General features: G+C 48.1%; 1 protein-coding gene across 1 annotated transcript in view; it reads right to left on the bottom strand.

Annotated features, from left to right (window-relative positions):
- The window catches only part of LOC108918695 (reelin-like), a 92,699-nt gene extending 83,676 nt beyond the window's left edge, over positions 1 to 9,023 (bottom strand). The window contains exon 1 of the mRNA XM_029247494.1: positions 8,795 to 9,023. Coding sequence (XP_029103327.1) covers positions 8,795 to 9,023 — 229 coding nt within the window. The remainder of the gene's footprint in view (positions 1 to 8,794) is intronic.
- Positions 9,024 to 27,603: the final 18,580 nt, after the last annotated feature.

Genomic DNA, 27,603 nt, shown 5'->3' with positions numbered 1-27,603 from the left:
GACAATTCTCACTGCAGTTTGAGCCATAACATCATTAACATGCAATGTGAATAAGATGAAGATGTGGAAAACATGATCAAAGGGAGATGGATTATCTCAAAGATACACAGGAGTGATCTCCAGAGGTCCTTTCAAGCAATTTCACCAGAACACAGATGCAGAGAATTACTGTGTTTGTTAAGCTGACACAGGGGGCACTGTACACCTTGGATGGACTCTCTGGTGCTTTGGAAGGATAACGGCCATTTCTTCTGCTTTTCCATGTACATCTCACACCTGGAAGAGCATTCAAAGCATCGTGCTCGCCGTCTGCAAGATGCACATCCCCACCACCCCGCACGCTTTCTCCTCATGCCCATGCCTCGTTATGTTGTGGGGCCCACCAGCAGATGTGAGTTGGACCAAAGCAGAGAAGTTCTGACATTTCATAAAAACAATATGCAAAAACTGAGTCTCTTCCTCTTGCTTTATCTGTCTGAATCAGCAGAATCCAGACACAAGTAAAGACCCATCTGAGATCTCAAAGAACATACACTGAATGTTTTTTTTCAGGTTAGCAACTGAGGCTTGAATATATGCTTTGTATCAAACTGAAGGATTTATTTTTTTTTTGCTTTTCAGCCTTTTCGTGGCATGCAATTTGTAGATTATAACCAACAATTCAAAGCTTTTTTCTCTACTGGAAGTCTTCATCACTTGCGCAGATCATCCTGACATGGGAAACTTAAGCACAATACAGACCAGGGAACTCTGGGTTTCACTAATGGCAGGTTGGAGGCCCATAACAGGGAAGCAGTGGACCACAGGCAGAGAGTGAGAAGCATCTTTAATCATGCAAGGCCACCTTTAACAAGTGTGCATCCATTGAGATAACCAGGGTGGGAAACCCCATTCCTGCCAAGAAATCCCTTCTGCAATTTGGTCTGTGTAAAAATAATTGAATCCAGTTCATGTGATGCCCCAGTTCTGGAAAAGTTCATCTTAACCAGGGTTGTTGTAGATGCAGGTGGTGCAGCGGTTAGAACCCTCTCCTTGCTATCAAAACACCTCACTTCAATTCGAGTAAAACTCCCCAGCTGTATCAATGAGTAAATCATATTCTCTCATTGTTCAAACCTAACACTGTGAGCTGCTCTGAGGGAAAACAGCAGCAAAAGGATTAAATAGCAGCAGCAGCTTGTAGTTCTCCTGATCCAGTCCATTAAGACCAAAGTCTGTCTACAAGCATTTCATATCAATGAAAATCATCAATAGTATTTATTAACAGAATATGGGATAAAATTTGCAACTGATGTTTCTGGAACACATTTACCCAGTCAGTCTGTCTTGCTATTCCTTCATCTGACATTTTTCTCCAAAGCAACACCCAGCGTTAACCTGCTTACAATGATTTACCCATTTTTAAAGCTGGGTTATTTTTTTTAAACTATTAGTTCTCAATTAAGGGTGAATACCTTATTTAAGGGTAGTACAGCAGGTGGCGGGATTAACTTGGGTCTGCTGAGCTCAATACATCCCCTCCAAGCACTACAGTGCCTGCTGCCATCAGTAAAATGTGGATTTCCTGTGTATTCAATTTCACTTAGAGAAGGATATAAGAATTCCCCACCTCTATGTGTACTAATAGGCTGAAAAAGCAAGTCTATTTACTATTTCATTTTCACATCTTTGCCAAGTAGGTTAAGTGACAGCAAAAAGCACAGTGTTGCCTGGGAGAAAATGAGATACATAATGAGATACATAACGCAACTACTCATTGCTCAGCTGAAACGTGTCTCACTTTGAACCTGTGCGCGGGGTCACTTGTACCTGCCTGTGGTGTTTATATGTTTGGGAAATGATGGTGGTAATTGCCAAGGTGTGGGGTGAGAGCCAGTTTAATTTATCTAGCCCACAAATCCCCTCCCCCAACAACTGATCCTGTTTACTGGGGTGGAAGAAAGGAGAATAGCTTAGTGGTGTATGATTGTATCAGACTGCCATAGTTTGGGATCTAAGGACCTTACCCAAAAACAAATGCAATTCAATTTTTTTTATTTTTTTTTTTTTTGACAGAGCACCCTTCTCACCAGAGTGACAAGGCGCTGAACAAGTTTGTCGTGTTGGACGAAGGTAAAGTATTACAAGATTACAGATATAACATATATATAATTAACAATGGAGTAAACCAGCTGGCAACAGTGGAGAGGAAAACAAAAAAAAAAAAAAAAAAATCTTTCAGTCACAGCCAAAAGGTGAAAGATAAATCTCAGAGGATCCAAGTACCAAGAGCTGACCACCTTTCCTGGGCATTCCCACACAAAGTCTAGATCTGGGAACAACCAACTTGCAAGCAACCAACAAGCAACTTGGTGTGGAAAAGCATAACAGCTCAACTAGAACTGCTTCATTCTTCCACTTGCATGGATGGTCCAGCTGTACGTCAGTGCTGTTCTCAACAGGGTTCACAGTGCCACATGGGCGTGTCTTCATCTGGTCATCACCGTTCCAGTGGATCAAGACTGGAAGGAATGAGGTGGGTCTCCTGTGACCAGAGAAGTACAACTGAACCCATTTATTTTTCTCTCATTCCACAGAGGACGTCTAGACAATCGTTCTAAATTCTCATCAATCCCGTCAAGAAGATTCAACGTACCCGCATCCCCTCCCTGGAGAGTTTATAAAAACAAATGTCATCAGGATGACCCCCACCCTAAAGACCGGCCACCCAGCAGGAGGTACAACTCAGACTTTCTCACAGAGATTGATGTTACAGTGTATTTGTGTGGGATCCAGTGTCTGCAGGGAGACTTCTGTGAGCTCTGTCTCCACCCAGCAGAAACAGTGTATATTTGATGCTTTTCACTATCCCTTAACCAGCGCATTGAGGAAACCATTGGGGGTTATTTTACAACAGATCGCCTTCATTGACCGAAAGACGCACACCTCCATACCGCTAAATTGCATCACTGTGACTGGAGTTAGTGGAGAAGCTGACACGCACATACACAGAGGGTAAATGATGCTTCCGAGAAGCATGTACACAACTGAAGTAGTACCCCCCCACGGAGCTGTGACACTGTTAAAAACCCCTCCCTGTGCTTGCTCTGGCAGCCCATATCTCAACACTGTCATTCCAACAACAATGCTTACAGCAATTAAGAGAGCAGCGGTGCTATAATCCCAGCAGTTCAGTGGTCAGCAGGATACATGACCCCAGTCAGCCTCTGTCTTTTTTTTTTTTTGTTTTTTTTTTGAAACAACAGGTCATGACAGAACTCTGCGTTTCGCAGGCACATACCCCCTATCCTCTCTGGGGGAGGTGAGATATGAAGAGGTCAAAGGTTATAACAGAAAGACTTCCTAAACTCTCCAGGGGTCAAGCAGTGCAGAGGTGAGAGGACAACAGAATCGTGTCTGAATCTTGCTTCTGTGTCAAATAAAATAGCAAAATTTAGGTTGGAGAGGTGGGGGGCGCGGTGGAGCCTGCGGTGGAGCCTGGCCAGGTCCCACTCTTCCTCGGGCTTGGAGTTCGAGTCCCGCTTGGGGTGCCCTGTGATGAACTGGCATCCCATCTTGGGTGCGTCCCCTCCCCGTCCAGCCCCACGCTCTGCGTTGCTGGGTCAGGCTCTGGTTTGCCGCGACCCCGCTTGGGACAAGTTTCAGCCAGTGTGTGTGTGTGTGTGTGGGTTGGGGAGGAAGAAAATATAAACCAATAATATCCCCATCCAAAAAGTGGCAATGGCATAGTACTTGTAATCAAGACACAGTTAAATCTAAAACACTAAAATAAACAATTTCCCTCTTCCACCTTCTTTACATGCGTGAGGTTCTGTACATTTACTGTGATGTTTTCCTGCACTTACAGGCTGAACAGACACATTGAAACCCTTTATGGTTTAGTTGGCTCAAAAAGAAAACATACCACATTATTATCAGAAAATTATATTATAATAACTGCCTATAGAGGTAACAATACAGTGATGGTATAGAGTTTATCAAGGTCTTTACTGCCGCTGGTTCAAGTGTTTGTTTTTGACTTTTCTTTGCGGCTCAGCTGAACGCAGCTCATATTGCACCATTTAATCATTTGATTTCATATGTTTATCATATTTAGTAGGAATATTCTGACTGCTTGACCTTTAAAGAACTTAATTGGGATGTATGTTGAAGTTGTCTGGGGTGTCTGATCCCAAGGGTGTGCTCTGCCTCCACAGCAGCAGTGCTCTCTCTCTCTGTGTGTGTGTGTGTGTGTGTGTGTGTGTGTGTGTGTGTGTGTGTGTGTGTGTGTGTGTGTGTGTGTGTGTGTGTGTGTGTGTGTCTTTCCTGGGAGCGCCACTCCACTGCTAGCTGCTGGTTAGACTTCAGTCAGTGACCGAAATGAGAGCCAGTTGCCTGTGCAGCCAGTGACCAGAGCTCAGCACGCCTGCACTTGAGCTCCATCCCACTCACCCTTATCCCTCCTCAAAATCCCCCCGAGCAACTACACACAAACACACACATAGACAAAAATATCTTCCTTTCTTAATACCCCCAAGAAAAAAACCCTGATGTTTGACTAAACACACCAAAGAAACACATGCGCGTCACAAGAAAACGCGGAAAACCGCACCGGTATCATGTCCACAGATGCAGTATCGGGAACAAAGCATCAAAAAGCACTTTCCAGCCGCTCTCTCCATCTTTACTCTATTTCCATTATTTCAGACGTGTAACTTTCCAAGGACACCAGCTGGCAAGCGTCCGTCCACCAGCCTCTCGCCCTGCGGCTCACGAACGTCTGTGCCATGGCATCATGCTTTTCCTCCACTCGTTCTTTCCCTCTTTCCGTCTGCAGCAAAGCAATTCTTTTTCAAGAACAAAATGAGATATTATTGAAATGGTCTCTTCTGCATGGGGCTCAGAATGACATGTCTAACCAGAAAAAAAAAAAAAAGAGCAGTTTTGGTTCACCGCCTCCAGCCTTAGCGTTTTATCAGTCTGTGTACAGGACCATGGATTCCGTGCCAAAAAATTCACACACACACACACACACACACACACACACACACACATTTTCAGAACCGCTTGTCCCATACGGGGTCACGGGGAACCGGAGCCTACCCGGTAACACAGGGCGGAAGGCCGGAGGGGGAGGGGACACACCCAGGACGGGACGCCAGTCCATCGCAAGGCACCCCAAGTGGGACTTGAACCCCAGACCCACTGGAGAGTAGGACCCGGTCCAAACCACTGCGCCACCGCATCCCCATCCCAAAAAATTCATACAGGCCTTAAATTTTCACAAAAACATTCCAGTGAACAACTAAATGGCTGGGCAATTGCTGATTTACCATAGGTTAATAGATAAAATACAATGAAATATTTAGTCATGCAAAGGGGGGGTGCGGTTGCGCAGTGGGTTGGACCAGGTCCTGCTCTCCGGTGGGTCTGGGGTCCAAGTCCCACTTGGGGTGCCTTGTGACGGACTGGCATCCGGTCCTGGGTGTGTCCCCTCCCCCTCCGGCCTTACGCCCTGTGTTGCTGGGTAGGCTCCGGGACCCCATTTGGGACAAGCGGTTCAGTAAATGTGTGTGTGTGTGTGTATTTAGTCATGCTTCAAGAAAGGAGACAGGTGGTTTTGGGGTTGATTCACCTGCACTACATTACATTTACTTATTTAGCAGATGCTTTTCTCCAAAACAACTTCCAATGAACTCTATGTAGTGTTATCTGCCCACACACCTTGTTCACCAAGGTGACTTACACTGCTAGACACACTACTTACAATGGGTCACTCATCCATACATCAGTGGAACACACTCTCTCTGTCTGTCACTCACACACTATGGGTGAACCTGAACAGCATGTCTTTGGAATTCATTTGCACATCCCCCCCGAGAGCAGAAGAGTTCGTCACCCCCACATCATCCGAGGATAGCGGCAGGATAGCTGGGCATCTTAGAAGGGTGGTGGGACAGGTCACAGTGTAAGAGGTCACAGCCCTTTTATCCCCATCTTGGCTCTACAGCCAAAAGGAAACTGTAGACACTAGGAAAGATTAATATGTGTGGAATATGTTTCTTCGGTATGGAAATTACATGTTCAACAGGGTTCAGAAGCAGTTACTCTGCCGCAACACTTACTTGGGGAAATAAGTTATACCCTTCTGATTATACCCCTTTTATGCACCTACTCGAGTGATTAACATCGGTGCAAAGTGGAAAGTAACAAACTAGGTTTACTTGAGAAATACGTGTCTGCAGCCATGTCTCTTTCTCTTAATGTAATGTACAAATTGTATTTTCTCTGAGACGTACATCGCTTTGGAGAAAAAATAAATAAATGTAAATGTGTAATGCAGCAGGTAAAACCAGGGAACGGATGACATGACTCCAGAAAAGGGCAGCTGATGCTCAAGAGAACGACGACTCTTTCAGCGCCGCCCGCCTCCCAAAACGACATTCCGCATATTGAAAATCCTAGAAAAAGAAAAACAGCTGAAGTTTAGAATGCGCTGAGGAGTGTCATTCCACTTGACGGCACAGAGCGATCCCAAAGCGAAAAGGATAAGCGCAGATCGCAGGCCTGGGTTCGAACAGGATGCTTACAGAGCAGCGGTCTTCCCAATGGTGTGTGTCCCTGTCAGCAGTGTTTGCTCTGCATAGACTGTAACACAAAAGCAAGCAACTGGACACACTTTCATTAATTTTTATGGACCTATTTGCTGCAGAAAGTAAGATCGTTTAAGTTTACTGACACTTTTCTCTGAAGTGACTTACAGTGATTTACCCATTGATACAGCTGCGTCATTTAAACTGAAGCAACATAGGGTTCCACATCAAGAAGCGGGATTCAAACCTGGCTCCTACAGATATAAAGCAGCAGCTCTAACAACTACACCACCTGCTGCCAATTTATGTATTTTTATATTTAATCACTTTATTTGGGTGTACAGCAGTAATCCCCCAGGGTTATTAATCGATAACCTCAAAAGTAACCCTGAACTGGTATGTGGTTTGGCCCGGTGCTTTCTTTGTCCATCATCAGTATGAATTAGAATAAGTGTGTGAGGTTCGTACGGAGTGTGTGCCTGACTGGTTTAAAGAGTCCTGTAGATCCCACTTGGCAGAGGGGTCGTGCTCAGTAAACTCACTCGCGCGTACAGCATGCGGTCCCCCTCCCTTTGTTTTCTGCACGCTAGACGAGTCTGGTTTTACCACCTCTCCCGGCATCCGGAACTCTCCCCACCCCTCCGTTCCGTCTTCTGCTCGTCTCTCACACAACCCAACGTGTCGCACAAGCACGACAAAGCAGGCGAGACCACGGTGATGGCAGAGCAGCAGATTTCCAATGCAAATCCACCAGTGCGGTCCCTGTCGAGGCTCTTCACACACCCCCTCCTCCTTCATTATAATCCCGGTGCCTATCCCATCCGTCTCATCGAGGTGCTTTACTCAACACTCCATGAGCTCTGCATGGTGACATCTCAGAGCAGAACCAGGTGACTAACTACCCCCGAGCAGCTCTGAAGCGGCCTTCCGTGTCGACCGCCCCTGGGGTATCTCCACAGCTTTCACCCAGCAACACAAAGGAAGCGTATTTCCTTGACAAATGCAGCTGAAGTCTTACACACGCGCAGCACGGGATGCCACGGGGCAAGCAGGACGAGGCGAAGCAGGTTAACACACTCTTACACTCCACAGGAGGCTGCCTACAGAAAGTTCACAGCATCCTCTGGTTAATGGGAATATTTATATTTATCTGCACAATTCTGCTCTTTTTCCGCCTTCATTCCTTGCATTACAAATCTGTGCCAAGCATTCTGGGCAGAGGTGGCTGCCAAAGTGTGGGATAGGTCCGGTGTGTATTTTTTAAACCTCTTTTTGGGACTTCCTGGTTTCAACCTTTTAAGAATGCAACATGGGCTTTATTTTTGGGCATTTTAATTTTATGCATAAATGCTTGCTTTTCCCCTTTCGAGAACGAATCCCTTTTTTTTTTTTGTTTTACTGATTTCTTAAATTTAATTCCTGACAGCAGAGTGCCTCTCCAGTTCGCTCTAGCCTCAGCATGTGTGATCTCTTGCTGCACCCTCCGGGTGAGAACTCCTACATACAGAACCCCTAGATCCCAGTAGATCCAACACTCTTTTCAAAGCACACTCTTCCACACCACTTACTACTATTATATAAATGCATTCGAATCATCCTCAAACACAAACAAAATCCCCTCATATATCCAACACACACACAGAATAAATGAATGAAGGGACAATAAATGATCTTAGATATTGCTTTGGTCTGTATCTTACATTACATGCTTGACAATAACAGTCACACAATAGGTAGTGATTATACTCTACAAATACGATTATTTTTGCACGCCATTCGATAGTTACAAAGTGCCTCAGAAATAACAGAGGTGAGGTTCCCAAGATTTCAACCAGATGCTCTCTAGCTCCAACTCTCCAGCAGCTCTCCATGGGTTCCTCAAACCCTTCGCTTCCACCCGACTTCATCGGCATAAGTGCACAAAAATCCACACTCCGCCCACCAGTCCGGCGACTTTCGACAAATCCTCTGCAGCTATGAACATGAAACAAATATCTCTGAAGAAAAATAATTCTCCCCGGGGGGACAAAAAGAATCTCGAGGCTTTGAGACCATCAGTCCAGCCGGAGCTCAGCAATGTGTCAGTTCTTTCAACCAGACTCTTCAGTCTTGTGTAGAACAGACGACATTATTTTCTCCCAGAGATTCCTGAGAAATCGGCCTATGCTAAACACACACACACACACACACAGGCACAGTGCAGTCAGAGTTCGCACACTCACCCTGATACTCCTGTCCAGGAGTGTAGGAAGTGGGGTTCCCCACGATCTGCAGTGTGAGGAGCACCTCTGTCCCACCCCCCTCCAGGTCACCATGGTGGGTGCACAGGAAGAAGAAGGGGTTGAAGCGGGGGTGGTACCCCACAGGTGGCAGCCCCGTATCTAGCATGCCCCCCAACGCCAGGCCCAGGACGGCAAAGCTCAGGGCTCTGCCGAGAGGGACCCGGGCCATCCTGTCGAGGCGGAGGCAGGAAAGCGATGCGGGTCACAGGTACCGTTCCAAAAAAAAAAAAAAAAACGTGTGGAAAGAGAGTTGGGGGTAGTCCAACGCTCGGCCTCGTCCGCGTGTGCGTGCCTGCGTGTGGGAGAGCGGGTGTGTGGCGTGCGCGTGCAGCTGGTGCTGGGTTCTCTCACTCTCGCTGCAACTCTTCTCTTCTCGTCCTCCCTTCACTCGCTGGGAGTTGAGAGCCTGCCTCCGCTGTCCTGAGCCATGCTTAAATATACCCCCTCCCAGCCTCTCTCTCTCCCCTCGCGTAACATCAGCCCCACACGTGCGGTGGGTTTGGAGGGACTGCCTCCCTCCTTTCATCCTATTCTCTCCTCCCTCTTCTGTCAGTCCATCAATCTCGTACCCCCCGCTCCGCCGTATTATCCGCTTTCATTTTCTCCTCCGCATTCCGCCCCGCGTCCTCGACTCCTTTCTTTGCTTTTTCTTTTCCTCCCGCTCTCTCCAGCTCTCTCTTCATTCTCCGTCCTGTTCCCGCTCCTCCGTCGTCTCTCTCGTAAGTCCCCCTCCCGTGCGTTGCGGCCCTCCAGGTGCGTCTCGCGTCCTTTAAGGGACGGTCTCCTTTTACTTTAAAAATAGTTCCTCCATCCTCTCTGTTCAGCAGCGTCTTCGAGCCCAACTTCCTTCTCCGCCCCTGTTGCATCTTTATAGTTTTTCCATCTGAAATTCCAACTCTTCTCGCTCCTTTCGAGCCCCCGTTTCCTTTCCCTCTGTTCTAAATTAGCACTCCGCTCCGGTGGCCGTCTGGCCCGATAATGGCATTCCCACCCCCACCCCTTCCAGTGGCCCCCTGGGAGCTCCCCAAGCGAAACCCTGGTCCACTGCATCACTGGAGTCTACGTAGACATTGCAATACACTATTGCCCCCCTCCTGCATTAGAGTCCACATCCTCGCTGACCAGCTCCATTCTCCAGCCAGTCCTTTTCTTCCTGAACCTCAAAACCAACACTTTCTCCATTCCTCCACAGTCATGGTCCAGATGACCAAGAACCACCTGGTTAGTGTGTAAAATATAGTAAAGGGGCAATCAAAACTGGTTAGAGTGTGTATGTATGAGAGAGATATAGTACGGGGCCCATCAAACCCAACTGGTGAGTGTGCATGTAAAACATAGCAAAAGTCTAAATGAAACCTTTCAGTTGAATCTTCTCACACCACACCAGTGTGTGTTTGTGCATCAAGAACACACAAGACACAGCGCCTGTTAAATGAATAAATGTAAGTTTTGTGAGGACATCATCCAAATGCAAAGCCACTGGAGTGCAGTCAGCGTACGATGTACTGTCACCTCCCCAGAAGTCCCCGACGCATGGTCTTCCAGGTCATATTTCCATCGCGAAGTGAAAAAAAAACAAGATCCTGGTTTGTGTCAGTCTTACAATTATCTGATCCCAGATCAGTCGGTGTCATGAGCCCGTGCCTTTTGGTTCTGAGCTCCAGCTCAAATGCATGTGTGTACTTAATACAGGAGGGCAGTGGTTGTAAATACCATAGAGTGTAACAATTTATGCAACATGGTGAAACTCTTTTCCTCATTTACACATACAAACACACAAATTCTTAAAGTGAATGTGTGAGTTTATTAATGTCTCACTCCAACACAGTTAATTCAATGTAGCCTCAGCAAACAAATTCATTTAGAGAGCGCATCAAGGAAGAAGGGCCCGGGGTTTATTTTGGTGTCACTTTCCTAACAAGGTAATCAAGTACCAACACCTGCAGGTCTCCCCTCAAATACGAAGGTCTCATTCAACCTTGCTCCTGGACAAGAGAGGGCCGCTGGTCTGGAGCTGAGTGCTGTAATGTGGTCTGGTGCCATATCCTACATTTACTGCATTTAGCTTATGCTTTTTTTTTTTCTAAAGCAACCCATTAATATAGTAGGGTAATTTTTACCAAAGAAAGAACCTTGCTCAAGGGTACCACAAGCAGGAGCTGGGATCCAAACCTTGGCTCTGCAGGTACGAGGAAGCAGCTCCTACCGCCATGCACCCTGCGGAACACAGATGAAGCCATGGATGCAATTTTTTTCTTTTTTTTTTTTTAAATGGCCTTGATTTAAAAAAAATTAGATTTAGCAGCTAATTATCCATTAGTTCCCTATTAGTCAATTATCCACCAACTGCTAGCACTGCGATGCACCCCATGGTGCCACCACGACTGCCAGTCTTCACCTTCTGTTGATTTTGGGGCTGCCCACCCAAGCCCCCCATGGGCCTTCCTCAATTAGAACAGCTCCCCAGGAGCGGTAAGTGCAACATCTCAATTCTGCAGCCATTCAGGAGGTGAACTTCCACCAATTTCTATGGGTTGCGGGGGGTTATCAGACTTTATTCTCCGTTCCCACAGGGTCCCCTCCCAGCATCTGTGATCTTTCAGCTCATTATTGACTTAATTAAACCTTTTTAATTACTCTCAGCTCGAGTCGCAGGAGAGCTTCTCCAAGAGTGAAGGGCCGCGAGTTCGGCTCAGCCTGTGCGCTGGTGATATCTTCATTTCATCAGAACAGCTAACTGTGGCTCCACCTGCTTCCCATAGTCATCCCACTGTTAGCTCTTTAACCCACAGTACCCCCCCCCCCCACACACACACACACACCCCCCTACACTGTACAACTGAAGGCTATTGACCTGGTGACAGGCAGATAGCACTTGTGTGTCTGCTGGACATCAGCTCTCCGTGCATCTGTCACACTTCGACAGCAACAGCTACGTCATGATGGCCCTGTACAATCCCACCACGATGGCACTACAGTGTTTGCGTTGGAGGGGCTGTGATAATGGTTTACGGAAAGCATTGACAGGAATACGGCAAAGCCAAACCAAATGAGTCGGTGACGCCAAAAATGACCCTGTTGGAAGAAGTGGAGGGAGCAGAGTTTTCCCCTCCAGTGGAAACACAGCAGTGTGAGTTTTTTGCCTCCCCCAGGGTCCACACACACACACACACACACACACACACACACACACACACACACACAAATCCAGCACAGAGGTGCTTGGGGAAATGGCTACATATTGTAGAAAGTGGGTCAGACACAGGTAGATGAGGGGCATTTGAGTAATTATTTTTATCATTTTTAATTTCCACCTCAAGGTTTCACCAGGCCCTTTGTGCACCTCCATCTTTATCATAGGGCTGAGAGCCAAAACAGACCAAACACAAGGAGACTTAAGAGTGAGCTTAAGTATTATGGAGTGAGCAGAAAGCAGGAGGGAAGGAGAAAAGAGGGACACTGCCATTCGCTGGTGTCTGACTGGGACCAAGTCCATTTACCACAGTTGCCCTTGGAGAACGAAGGAGTAAGGAATGGGGGCAGAGGGGCAGGGACCTATAAAATAAGTTTAATTCTTGTAAACCAGATGAGCACGTGCTGAAAAACCACTTAGTAAGGACCAATCTCTGCAGTAATTTTTTTATAATAATGGTTCTGAAGGCTTACCTTTATTATACTTTACACACGTTTTAGGGAACAAGGTCTCGTGTTCCACCACATTTACCTATTTTCGTTTCAGCAGTTTTAATTCCGTACTAGTATATAGATATCCATATGAACAGGAGCAGTAAGGAGTGGATGTTCTTTCTGTGCAAGTGAACCACCAAGGTTGGAAGTTTTAATTAAAGACGCTCATACACACCCTGCCATCAGCAAACCAAGCCAAGGAGGATCCTGCTCGGGGATCTTCTGGAAGGTCGAAGAGGGAGCGCCGAGAAGACCGATAAATGGATGAAGGAGGGATGAGAAGACAGATAAAGGCATGATGAGGGAGGGATCAAAAACAAAGTGTTCAGAAGAGAGATGAAGGGATGATGTGGAGGGATGATGCAGGGAGCAGCCAGGTACGAAAAGAAGGGAGCGCATCAGAGAAGGGATCAAGGGGATGAGGGAGGTTGAGATAGGGATGTTACCCTGCAGGTACATGATACCCAGGCACAGGAGGATGGCAGCGTGGGCGCTCATCCTCAGGAAAGCACATGGGTGAGGGCTGTCAGGGGTGCATCAGGGGTAGCTGTTATTCCTGCAAAGCCCACCTCGCTGCCTTTGAGTGTGAAACACACCCAAACACGTGGCAGATTATACAAATACCCTCCACCAGCACACACACACGTATCCGAAGCGCAATCATTACGGTCTGCATGACATCATGCTTTATAAGTAACAATTAAGTTGCTTCAAATAAAAGGTATCATTTCTCACTCACGATCCATAACCACGTACCCCAAGGCAGGGTCGCAGCACTCCAGAGGCGTACCGCAGAAGCACGGGGTGTTTGCACAGGCAAGGTACACGCTTGACGGGATACCGCTCCTATTATTTTTACTGTTACGATGTATAAACTCCTCTTCTCCCCTACGGATTCTGCCAGGGTGGGGATGTATACCACGCTCATAAATTTGTGTACACAAAGCATCTGCTCTAAATCGCATCTGCTTAACGATCCAACAATAATGTCTGTCAACAAGACCAACGGCAGCGCAGACGTCAGTTCGCTGTATCCGGAACACTGGCCGCTGTACGTATAGACCATCCAGTCAAAGAGCTTATCCAGCCACACAGCTGCGCTGCCTTTGGTCCTGTTCCTGTTACAGACATCATTGCTGGATCGTGTGTGTGTGTGTGTGTGTGTGTGTGTGTGCGTGCGCGCGTGCGCACACGCACTCGTACTGGGAGACTGTTACAGGTGCAAGTTAAAGAAGGGCATTAGAGGTAGATGAGGAATTACAGGTCAGGTTCATTCCCTTCATCGAGGGCTGGGTCCGTTATTCGAGGCAGCGAACCTGCCGAGACCTCCAGCAGCGAACAAAGGGATGTCGAGCAACAAAACAAGCAATTCTTCCAAGCGTTTGCGCTGCGCCAAGCACGAGCAGGCAGACTGCACAGCTTTGCCCGTATCACGCTGTTAACCAGACCTTAATTATGACAAACGGGGAACAGATTTCTGTATCTCTTTCTCTCTCACACAGACACGCAAGGATCACCCAAGTGTAGTCAAGGTCACCCCAGCAGATTAGCATTGCTGTTAAATGGGTTTAATTAGGCAAGTTGCTAACGACTGTCTGCTAATGAGGATCGAGAGTCCCACATGGCCTGTACGTCCGCAAAAAATGTGGCGTGTGTGTGCGTGTATACGCTGGGCATGTGGGCTGTACGTGTTGCGTATGCGAAAGCTTCGAGGAGTTTGATGGCAGGAATCCAGCATTCTGACAGCAGGAACCAAAAGAGGAGTAAAAACAATTACAGTGCGCCAAAAGCAGAGAGGGGGCACCACAGGTCAGGAGAGGAAACCAACTGAGTGGGAAGGATGAAGAGGAAAGGGGGGATGGAGGCAGAGAAGAGAAAAGCACAACAAACAAGCGCTCTCTCAAAGGGACAGCAGGGGTGTGGAGCGCATGGACACTGCTGCTTCCGCCGCCAGGAAGGTCCTTCCTTCGAACCCTTGAGAAAGTCACTTAATCTGCAGCGCTCCAGTGGGTAAATGGGGAAAAGCTCAAGTTCCATTGGGTAACAACATCATGAAACCAGCCAAACACCAAGAGGAGCCCACAACCGCTCTCACTGCAGGAATCGTTCTTCAGGACCAGCTATGTGATCAGCTATAAAGTGGTAGTGTAATTAGCCTTGAATAACAAGTCCCTCAATTAATTAACCTCTTTTACAAGTCGCTGTGGGCAGGCAAGCTCCCTCTATGCGGCGTGGAAAGTTTCCACCTAATTAGACTTGGATCCTGGGCCTTCTGAAGTAAACAGCATCAGCCTCCTCTACATGTTTATTATGGCCTTGAACATAATCATCTGGCAGTTGGTCAGTGGTCCAGCCAGCCCACAACCAACCAATTGACAGGTGACGTCCAACATTCCTGTATTAAAGGTTGACTCCTGCAACACAGAGCACCAACTTTGTCGCATGTAAGCCTGTGGAGGAGTAGTGGCTGATAACCACAAACACTTCTGCTCATCCATGTCAACAGTAGACCTGTTGTCGTTGCTATGGCAAGACCCACTAGTCCATCTTCTGACACTGTAGTCATCACGGCCACTTGTAGCACTGAAGTTGCCCCCTTCCTGCTTTTCTGGACTTTGGCCAGAATGTCCTCGGAGTGATTCATTTCGGACAGACAGGGTGTACCGATGATCATATTTTAATCTACTGAGACACCAGAAGATTAATTTGGACCAGATTCTGGTACAAGGACCTTGAAGGTAAGTGGTGAAGTCAAATTCATGTGAGAAGTGTGAAGGAGAGGAGATCAGGAAGAGGGGGCAGAAATAAAGAGGAGGGTCTTGAGGACAGGACATTGCAGGTGTCTATGGGATCCACCATGGCTTCAGGAAGCTCTAAATTAAGGGTTTTGCAGCACCATGCAATGGTGAGGAGCTTCTTCACACCCGGACTGCTCAAGGCCGTATCGAAAGGACATTTGGATCCAAGCTAGCAGTAAGAGCATGCACTAGGCTGGGATTTTTTTTTTCCCTCTCCATTCCCTGGACTTGGAGAGGCCACTTCTAACCCGTATCCCTACTGGGGACAGCCCATCCTGTCCAAAACACTCCGTGCTGACATCTTCATAGCTCTGCTGTCCCGCTTGAGTTCACTTGCCGATGTCAGATCCCCAAGAGCACTCCAAGGTGGCTTCTAACAAGATTTTCTCCTTCTATTGACATGTAATAACCCTAAATGAGGATGACAAACAATAGTGTGATGAAGATGGAGAGCAGCAACAGTCTATCCAATGGGTCCAAATGTTGCTGTCCTTCATCTCTTTTGACAGCTCAGATATAATTACTTTTCTCGTTGTATTAATGCCTCAAAGCAGCTTTAATGTCACCAGCACTGAACGAGACTTCCGTTTATAGAGCATTATAGAGCTATTAAGCAATTAATCAGTGATGTTCTGAAGCTACTGGAAGTTAAAGAATAAAGATCTAGAACAGTTCCTCAAAAATGATTCAAACAAAGCCCTCCCATCAGCCTAGGCAAGCGTCCTGGTCTCGACCCTGCTTTTTCCTTCATTGTTCTACGCGGTTGACGGACGCCTGGATGTTGAGATCACGGAAGAACCGTACCCTTGACCTGCTCTCAACACGGGTCTCCTATCAACCGCACGCATCCTCGTACACAACGCACGCCAGCCTTCTACGCACAATACGCTGATGTAACATCAGATGTCTCCGAGAAGCAGGCAACGTGTGCTGCTGAAACTGGACTGTTGACCAGGACTACAGACCCAGGTTCCGGAAGACAGGGCTGCTGCGCTACCTCAGACAGCGCGCTGTACCCGCACGGCCTTGGTATGAAACGCCTCGCAGCGGCTAACCCGAATAAGGGCAAGTCACATGGCCACTCGCTGCTCCCTACCCCGGTCCTCAAATAGCACACAAGGCCAGAGCGACTCGCGCACCGAAAGCCCACCGCTCCTGCGCTTTTAATTGGACGAGACGGGGCACTTCAGAGCCGCGCTGACACCGCTCACATTAGCGCCGCGCGCTCGCTCAACTTATTTACCGGCTGCTCAGCCTTTGCTATTTAAGAACTCCGAAATTCAGAGAGGATTACGACAGGCAATTCGAGGGGGGAACCGCCGCGCTCGGATCATTTTAGGAGAGATTTGTGTCACGCAGCCAGCCGGCGGTAATCTAGGGAAACAGACAAATGACAGAATGTGTAAATAAGGCGTGCTGCGCACCCCCTGGCTCCGATACACACGGCCCCTCCCCCACCAGAGGCTCAGAAGTGTTTGGGCACAATGTGGTGTCAGAAGCACATCAGAGCACTGGGAACAGGGATGGAGGACGGGGGGTGGCAAAGGCAGCCATGTTTACTGCGGAGCGATGGAGCCGGATGTCTAGCGGATAGGAAGGAAGCGCCGATCGAAGCCCTCTCCCCGAGGGTATCTTTGTAGAAGAAAGAGGCAGCAACACACTTGATGCGGAATCTCTCGCACATGTAGCCGTTCCCGAGCGATCGCATTGGAATCTCATCACACCCGTTACCCGCAGGGGGTCCGTCGGCACGAGACGGAATCGACGGCGGTTCCTTTCCGCCGGGTTCTTTATCGTATCACGGGCCCGACCTTCGGCCCTGCCCCGCGTTTGACGCGCTAAGGAGACTGAGGATTGCGAATGGCGGAAGAGGCCGTCTCAGAGACGGGAAGGTCTGTCAGAGCCTAACAAGCTCCAGGCAGAGAGGTGCTTTCGGCCCCTAGCTCCAGAGAACCGCCGTGTCGGCACTAATGAGCGTTCCTCACCCCCCCCCCCCCCCACTCCCTTCATTCTTTAACCGGACAGATTCACTCGTTCAGTTCTATACACCGCTTTCCTTTCCGCTCACACCTCCGAGTCCTCTCGGCTTCCTCCTCGATGGATGCTTCACTTAAACTTCGTTGGTTTAATTATAGTACTTAATACAAACATGAATATACTGTATAGAGCCAAAATAAGTTAATGATGGAGTCACTATAATATGACTTATGTAGCCAGTTTACTAAATGGACCGGACACGGTGCCCGGTTGCCCTTTGACCCAGGTTAATACCGTCGTCCGCCCACTGCATCTCCCTCTTAACGTCAGCACCAGAGACCCATGCTCAACGACGCCCAGCCTGCAGGCTTCGCCACCTCGTGACCGAACGCGGCATCCCGCTACAACTTTACCGCTGTCTGTCCGAGAATGACTGATGATGCATATTTCATGTGCTGCATTAAAAATTCAAAATATCCATAGTCCTGCACTTTTTTTGTTACAATTTGTGTTCACATTCAGACATGGAGGGAGGGGGGGAAAAAAAAAAAAAAAAAAAAAAATTAATAATTGATGAGAAAACAGTTCGATAAGAAAAGACGAGCAGGTCACAGACTCGGGGTGAGAGGGGAACACGGAGTTGCCTGGGCTTATTCGGAGATTGTGGTGCTCAGGGGTGTTGCGGTGCTCTGCGTTCTCAGGGCCAAGGGGTCTTCCCTGAGCACGCACAGGGGCGGGAGGGGGTCTCCCGGGTCCCACGCTCATCCGGTCACGTACAGCGAACCTGCTCTCGTCTCCTCTCACAGGGCAGTACCTGTTTACGCAGCTTAACAGTCCCTCATAAAAATAAGAAGTGCTACCAGACAATGTTTCTGCGCACCTCTCCAGCACTGTAGACAAACCTTAGCAGGACAGAAGGGGGGGTGGGGTGGGTATCGGACAGCAAAACACCCAGCACTGTGGGTACAGTAGCGGTTAGGGATATTGACTTGTTTCTTGAAAGTTACCAGTTTGAATCCCACTCCCATTCTCGCTGCAGTACCCTTGATCAAGATGCTTACCCTCAATTACTCCAGTAAGAACGCCCCCACTCTATAAAATGGTAAATTACTACAAGTTGCTTTGCATAATGGGGTCAGCTAAATGACAATATAATAAAAATTAATTCCCCCCCCCCCAGTCAGAGAGGCAGATGGCCTTCCTTTGGAGCGGTGCAGTCTGGTCTCAGTCATCGGTGCAGAGCATCACCCAGAGAGACAGTGCAGCCCAGACATTTCTCAGAAGGAAACCTGATCCAACTGTAGTTTTTGACAGTGACGGATGTCCACCAGCTATAGCGGCAGGGTGGAAGTGGAGTACGCGAGGCCAGAACGAGGTAAACCGACTGAAATCTGATGAGGCAAGAACAGCATCAGATCATTGACATCGCTATAAATCTCTTTCTATACATGATCCTGAAGCAGCAGCGGTGGCATGCGACACAGCAACCCCTCCGGCAACATGAGCCCCTGCTGATACAGTAGCGGTATGGACCTCGAGAGACGGAAGCGCGGATGAGAGGGGAGTTTACAGCTGCGGCTCGAGGACACACTGCCATCTAGCGCAAGATGGGATTCAGTGATCCGCTGCCCGACGCTCGCCGGAAGACAAACGGTCATAAGTGTCACTTAATTGTCCTCAAGGATCGTAATAAATCACAGCATTTGAGGCTAAACCCAAAGCTCCAGCAAAAAGCCATTTTGCCACATTTGCTATGGAAACAGACAGCGGGCCAAAGAAACTAACCCATTCCGCATACAACCGGGGATACGCGCTTCAAATTCACACATCTCCCTTGCAGAGGGCGTCACCAGGCTTCGCCGTGTATTTTAGCTTTCGGGATAAATAGGCACCGTGTGAAGGAGCTGAAAATAGCTACATTTCCCTGAGCAAAAAGAATGAAAAGCCAAGAGCCTGAACAACAGAGCAGAAGCAGAGGATCAGCAGATATGTTGGGACTAAATGTTGTTTGTGACCAGAACAGGGCTCCGTCTCTTCCAGCTCGACAAGCTTTGTTAGTACGAGGCTCTCCTTATCTGGCTAATGAGAGTAATCCAAACAAAGTCAGAAGAGAGAGAGACACACACACACACACACACACACACACACACACACAGTGGTGTCCTGGCGGTCAGGAGCACCAGGGCAGATACACAGGAAGCCCTGCTCTCCCAGCCACTCCTAAAGGACCAGACCGCAGTCCATGGCTTTTCTTCACCCCTAGAAGACCCTGAGCAAATCACATACCACATCCTAACACCCCAAATATGTGACTTAAGGTCAACTTGCACAATCTTTCTAAATTCTGACTGGACGGTTTAGAGAATGTTTATTAAAGGCACCTGGGAAAGGTAAGTAAATATGCAGGTAGTGTAGTTGTTACAGCTGCTGCAGACCCAAGGGTTGTAGGTTTGAATCCCACCTCCAGTTGCAGTACTCTTGAGCAAGGTACTTTGAGTATCTTAAAAAAAAAGTCAGAAGGTGATCAAGAAACATCCGTTTTGCATTTTTTTTTAATTGTATGCAGCTACTCGTGTGATGTACATTGGTTCATAGGGTGAAAGAAGAACTAAGAACCACACGTCTGCAACTATGTCTCTCTATAATGTACACATTGTATTCTGAGATGTATGTTGCTTTAGAGAAAACACATTGTCTGTCTGAAACCGCTTGTCCCACGCGGGGAGCCGGAGCCTAACCCGGCAACACAGAGCATAAGGCCGGAGGGGGAGGGGGACACACCCAGGACGGGATGCCAGTCCGTCGCAAGGCACCCCAATCGGGACTCGAACCCCAGACCCACCGGAGAGCAGGACCAGGTCCAACCCACTGCACCACCGTGCCCCCTTCTGCTTTGGAGAAAAGTGGTAGCTAAATGAATACATGTACATAAGAAATGAGGTTTAGGAAAAGGCAGCAGGGCTCCACTGTCCTGGAGAAGCAAGGCAGAGCAGCACCACTCTAGCACAGCTGTCACGGTGCAAGAATGGATGTCAGACCGGACCGTTTACAGGTCAGCAGGCCGTCTGCGGAACGGACTTCCGAACAACCTGCGCGGCGATTCCAGTCGCCATTAGTCAAAGTGATCGTCGGCACAAACGCCGCTCTCGCCGCGAAGGCTGCGCGAGAGTCAGAGAGCCGAGAGCGCGGTCGCAGTTGGTCCATCACGGGCAGCTGTGTAAAGCATTCAAAGGGCATTTTGTACAGCTTCGCTTGAACAGGGGCCAACATGCATCTATAACAAGTGCCACTGGCACAGCGCTTCTGCTGATAAATTTACTGAGGTCAAGCGGATAACATGCAGACGGAAATGGAGGCGGAGAAACAGAATCGGGGAAAGCAAAAAAAAGATATTCAAAGGTTCAGCACAAAAGAGCACTTTGATTGGTGGATAAAGAGACTATGGCGCAGACATGGTTATCCAGAGCGGCGTCACCGAGGCCTGCGACTTCAAAGAGCGGCGATCCAAACCAACCCCGAGCGTCGCTCCCGACCCCAACCCTCGGGCCGCACATTTCCAGAGAACAGAGCAACCTCCCCGTAACCTCCCCTTATCTCCACAAGCCCAGGCACTGTTCTGGGCCCTCTCTCACACACATGCAGACACACAGAGAAAATTTCAGCTCTGTCTCTGTGCCTTTGGGGGGACTGGGAGGGGGGGGGCTGTCCCTCTGCCCCATCAAATCCTTCATCCTGGCTCTTCCTCATTACACTCTCACACTGTCTGTGCCTGTGGATGCCCCGCCCACCTCCCCCCTCATCTCCATCCTCCTTCCTGTGCCTTTGGTCCCTTCCCGCACTTAGAACACCAGATCTCCCCCCTTATCGTGTCCTCCAGGGCCGAATCACCGATACGGACTTCGTCAGGACGTCCTTGGAGGGATTTTGAGCTCTTTGTGGTTCCTGCTTCTGTTCTCGCATTGATCCCCCCCCCCCGCCCCCCCACTTCCAGCAAAACCCAAACAGCCACTAAAGTTTAATTTTTGAAGGGCCTCTGTTGTGCCGTCATTAACTCCTTCAGTGAAGAACTTTCTAGAAAACAGATACATAGCCCCTGTGAGGTTCTTCGCATATTGGGTCCAAAATTTGGGATTCCTCACAGAACTTCAATATGGCTCGAATCAGTTTTACATAACTGAAAAAAAAAAAAAAAAAAAAACATATTTGTGCTCTTTTCCATCCCTCCATCCATTAATAACTACTTCTCCACTGCAGGGTCACACTGGTCTTGGAAACATGAGAGCGAGACAGGGTATGCTTTGGATAGGACACCAATCCACACACACACACACACACACACACACACACATACACACACACACACACACACACACACACACACACACAAATCCACCTGAAACATCTTTGCCACACCGACAGGGAACCCACTGTAATATATTGCAAACGCCACCAATATTCAAACCAGCATCCAAACCCACAGCTCAGGAACTGTGAGCCAGCAATGCAATTCACTGAGCTGCTGTATTTCCACATGAGCTCCATTCCACTGTGTGTACAATTTGAGTGTACGCCACAGTAAAGGCAAGAATACTGTCCAAGAGCTTTCCAACTCTGCAGCTTTTTAGCACTTTTGAGGCCAAATTTCAGAGCGGTATTTTGATGTACAGCTACAGTTTTAAAGAGATAAAAGGGCTTTTTATGCCTGATTTTTGTCTTCCGCTCATTCAGAAAGTCAATGAGGCACCAACAGTATAGTATAATCCACAAAACTGTTGACAGACTATTGTTTCTTGATTGAGGTGCCAGCATTTGTACTTAAAATTCATTTCAGAATAAACTACTGGGGGCTTAATCAAAATATGCAGTTAACTTTTCATTTTATCATTGTTACTTGAGTTTACTGCCGTCCAGTGGCCACATCTGGGAATTGCAGCTTAACGGTTCACAACCCGCAGTCAGTCCCCCCCCCCCCCCCCCACTTGTAAAAGGGTTCCATTTCACCTTGAATAAAATATTTGCCATTTTAAAACTAATCTATATGGATTTCAGGTACATTCCAAAACCCTTCTGTAACATCTGCCATCTGAGATGGTTAGAGAAATAAACCACCGTAACTCACAATATGAGCCATGGGTTTCAAATCACCTTACATCCAAGTAACACCCGTACGGATTACGAGAATTTAACTTTGAGGACTTTATTAATACCTCTGCTTCTGCTTGAGATGAGGACTGAATTTGAACTTCTGATTCAGCCTTGAAAATGCTGAGCAATGCAAGATATTTACATACATTCATTTAGTAAACATTTTCCAAAGTGTCCTGCAGTGATTATAATGTAGTATTTAATACCTTTATCAAAAGCAACTTACAATAGTAAATTTTCTATATTAAACTACCTACAATCATTCGGCCATCTATGCACTACAGCAGTGTAACACAAACATGCACACACACTACAGGTCATTTAGAGTCACCATTTCACCTGAACCACACACATTAACATTTATTCATTTAGCAGACACTTTTCTCTGCAGTGACATACATCTTGCAGAAAAAAGCTAGATGGACCCCGTCTGGACTATCGAAACAATGTCACTTGTTCAGTGAGCGGGAATTCATTGGCATCCTTCTCATTGATTACTTTTGCCCTTCTGTCTTTTTCACCGAAGGTTAAAACATAGTATCGTATTGCGTGTGCGTATGCGTGAGTGTCGCATGCATGGTACATAATGGCTACAAAAGAGCTGAAGAAGTGCAGGTAGGCAGCCATACAGTATTATGGAGTAATTAGTTTAGCATAAATTAATTTCACCATCATAAATTATCTCCCATTAAAGTGGACACAATTACTTCAGCAGTTACTATTGTTTAGCGTAACAGGACAATGAGGCAGTTTCCTTTCGTTAATAAATGTACTTTCTCCTAAAGCATATGGCATTGTTAATGGATGGAATAAACACCAGGAGAGAGAGAGAAAAAAAAAAAAAAAAAAAAAACCTTCCATCAAGGACTGTGACTTAGAACTTGGTTCTGGAGCTGGGATGAATTACAAGTAGAGGGTCGTACAGCACCATGCCCATCTGAGTGATTCAGAGCATTAAGGAAAGTACATGCGAAGAAGAGGACAGTTGTATTTTACAGCAACCCTTCAGTTCAGCCATGTCTGCTTGGGGGATCCTGCAGCAGGTCGGTTCAGCCAATATCAATATTTAAAGAGCCCTCATGGATACCGGGCTGATGCACCTCAGGTCAATCTTGCGGAACTTGTGAAAATAGCAGCCTAGTCATCCTCTGCAGAAATGAGGACGGGCACTCTGCGATACCCACTCTTAAAACTTGCATGTCATGCTGGATTTGGTCATCTTTATGGCGCACTGCTATAAAACCAGCAATAATACAAACTGTTGATATGGTCAAAAGAACAAATCCCGATCCCTCTTGCGGTGTAAAGACTGATATATTCAGCCTAGTGAGGTCAGTGTGGAACCCATCCAGCAGCCCACAGGTCCCTGGTTCAAAACATAAGAAAAACCCACTCGGATTGCCTTTTGAAGGGAGCAAGGAGAGTTGCGTGGTGTGTGTATGCACAGGAACAGCAGGCCTCAAAGCTGCCTGATATCCACACCCTTTTCATTCCATCACCCCGCACATACACCTGCTGTGTGGAATTGCGGGGAACTCCACGGAGAACAACATCGCCTCTCCGGGACTCTCCATCGCAGCTCAAGCAGCCGCCTGATCTCACGGCATAGGAGCACACACGGGTTCGTGCTGCGAAGTGCCGGCATGCGATCGCAGGGGGTACAGCCTGCCCACTCGCCCACAAATAGAACCGTGGAAACTGACCCCTCGGTCCCGCAACACATATAGCGTACAAACACACACAGCCAAAGGCATATAGGCAGACTGTGGGTTTGGGACTCAAGGGTTCTGCCGGAACTGGCATAGCTTCAGAAATCAATGTTTTCAGCAGCGCTGCTGAAATATGCCCACACAAATCAAAATGCATAGATTCACTCTTGAGCTGTCAAGAGGAGAGGGTACCCATTGATTACATATGTATAAAGTTCGGAACTTCACAGGAAGCAGTGCATTTACATGCTGTTCTGCAGCAACAGCAGCAGCACCGATGGGAACCAGAGGATCACGCATTAGCTGCGCGCACAAGGGATTCGCCATGCAGCAAGAGCGAAGAGAGCATGACCTCCCCTCCCCTCCCCTCCACCAACTGCAAGTAAGATCAGCCCCTCTTGGATGGGACTTCATCTGCCGAACTGCAAGTACCATTAACCGAGTAGGTCTTAACAGCAGGAGAGGTGATCCACATGCACCTACTCTCAGTCACACAGCTCTAGCTTACTGAGCAGGTCCCCCCCCCCAACCTGACCCACCCCACATCCCTTCCACTGCTCAGGCAGTACAAAACATCAGCTGTCTACATAGCACACAAGTTTGTAACGCCAGTAGAATTTCAATGCAGGGAATGGCATTAAATATACATCACTAGATTGGATGAGGATAATAAAAAAAAAAAAGAAACAGGCCACTTGTCACATTTAAGCATTTTCCCCCAATTCACCTGATTCATCATGAGCAGTCCAGTATTGTCCTAGAGCTGAAAAACATCAGCATGAAGACTTCAGAATTTTTAATGCATCACAAATGTGTTTCTGGGTATCTGAACCGATCGATAAACCAATTATTCTAGGATATGCTTTATTGTAAGCCCACCTGAAGAGGTCGGTTTACCTTGTGTGCCTGGTTTAGGGAGTGGCGGTGGGTGGAGCTGCGGCTCATTCTTTTCCCCATAAAGAGCAAATATCAAGATCCGACAGTGCAACAAAACGGGATGCAAGGTAGCAAAGCCGAAACTAATCGCAAACCACGCGCTGCATTTCCGCACAAGAGCCTCTCCGAGGCATCAGTTGTCCCTCTAGCTCTGAATCTGAGTTCCTTGGACAACTGGCTGCACCTGGTGCTCATTGTCCCGTTAAGAACCTGTTCCCGGGTGCAGCTGTCAGTCTTTGGGAATTAGCTGTGCCTAGACGGGCACCTGCCGTAACATGCCTGCTGCATTACTGCCGTGATTATATTTTTTCACTCCACAAAGGATGAAAACCCCCTTTGCAGGCATTCATGTTGCCCCCCAACCGCTTCCCCCCGGCAAGTCCAGGCAGAAACTAGCTCGTGTAGCCGAGGCACACGCGCTAGGGTGGTGGAGAGGACGGAGAACGGTTGAGAAGCATTTTGTTCTCCTGCGGTGCCTAATGTTACATCACCGCAAACTTACAATAGTTCAAATTCACCATGAGGTTTCCTTTATAGCGGTGGAATAATAGGTACTGTAGGGACCGGCAAATATTAACAACAGCGCTCAGCGGAGGCATATTAGGCTTGCATGAACACTGGAGGATACACCCCCTCACACCTACGCCCTAAACGCTGAGGGAAACATAGTTGAAAACTGCATTTCTTGCACACAGCCTATAAAGATCTTAAAAATCCTTCAGGAACCTCTAGCCATGGAAAGCTAAAGTAAGAATACTGACTTCCACACAACTCACCTGAAACACAGAGGTACAGACATGCAAAAGAGGTCAAGGGTTCAAATTTGCTTTTTTTTTCTAATGCAAGGAGGAGTTCTGGAACACGGTAAAAGCCACTCGTCGTGCAGCGTTACCCGAGCACCGCTGAGCGCCGCTGAGCGCCTCGCACATTTCCTGAACTCGTCTCAGGTGCGTCGGTGCGCTGTCCATGGTGCTGAACCAACAGCTGACCTGAGCTCTGCTGTACATCCACAAACCAGACAGTCCCCATCCGTCTCTCACATCTTCGTACCTTCATCTTTCAAGGGCGTGTGCAGCATGGCAGACCTTGGAGTTACTCGTTCAGAGTACGACCTGAGAACTGCTCATCCTGAACTGCAAAGAATGCGGAGTACGCGGTCCTGGGGCAGTAAGGAGTGTTCTCATTAAATTCATGACACAAAACACATCTCGCTCCTGCTCTAGCACCCTTGATCATGATACTTACCCTGAACCGATGCTGTAAGAATACCCTGCTGTACAGATGGGTAAATCATGGTGAGGTTGGTAATCTAATACAGTGAGTAACTTTAGGCAAAGGAATTCAGATAAATAACAGTGGGTGGCATGGTGGCACTGCTGTTTCACAGCGTCTGGGTGGCGCAAGAGGACGTGGGTTTGATCCCCTGCTCGGTCTGTGTGGAGTTTGCGTGTTCTCCCCGTGTCTGTGTGGGTTTCCTCCGGGTGCTCTGGTTTCCTCCCGCAGTCCAAAGACATGCTGCTCAGGTTCACCCATAGTGTGTGAGTGACAGACAGAGAGAGTGTGTTCCACTGATGTATGGATGAGTGACCCAGTGTAAGTAGTGTATCAGTGTAAGTTACTTTGGTGAATAAGGTGTGTGGGTTCATAACACATAGAGTTCATTGGAAGTTGCTTTGGAGAAAAGCATCTGCTAAGCAAATAAATGTAAAAAACAGCCTCTTTAGTCCATCCCCCTAACCCTGGGGAAGTGTATTATGAATTTTAGTGGAGGTTTTAGAGTTGAATTCAACCCCCACTGTGTAGTACCATTGCTTACCCTCGGTTACCCCACTAAGAATAGGCTGCTATAGACGGTAAATCGTGGTTGATTACTGTCGCATCATTTAGAGAAAGGTAAATGACGGTGTGAGTGTGGTAAGGGGGAAATCCATAGCGCCAAGTTTTTCGGATCGAGTCTGAACAGTCAGTGAAGTCCGTCTTTCCACGTCCCGCAGGACCCGCGTATCTCACACCGCTGGCGTCCGCGACCCTTCGCTACAACCTTTGGGGATTGACTCCAGTGCGCGTTCACGGCGCTGTCACGATGCCAGGGGATGAAGGGCACTAATCAGATTACTGTAGTCCCGCGTGGGCGAGCGCAATGGATGGCGCGTCTCCGAGGGCCGATTAAACATTAAACAGCGTGTGAATGACTGCGATATCTGCATTTTCGAGCGCGCATAATGGTTCCCGCGGTTCACCACCGCCAGTCAACCCACCAGTCGCGAGAACTACTTTGAAAACGTGACGTCAATTGTCACCGTCCCACCCCCCGGCGATGCGCGCGATACGTGTGATGCGCGCGTACGCTCAAGGTGTCGCACTCGCGCCCGCCGAGACCGGTGCGCGCGCGCCGTCGGTCCGAGAGTTGCGGACGTTCCCGGCGCGGGTCCTCGCGCAGCGGCGACAGGAGCCCCGCGGGAGCAGCGGCCGACACCCAGGGGGACACGCGGCGATG

Source organism: Scleropages formosus, chromosome 21, assembly GCF_900964775.1.
Source record: "Scleropages formosus chromosome 21, fSclFor1.1, whole genome shotgun sequence".
Taxonomy (NCBI): Eukaryota; Metazoa; Chordata; class Actinopteri; order Osteoglossiformes; family Osteoglossidae; genus Scleropages; species Scleropages formosus.
Note: the sequence above shows the minus strand (reverse complement) of the source record. Positions and strands in the feature narration are given on the sequence as shown.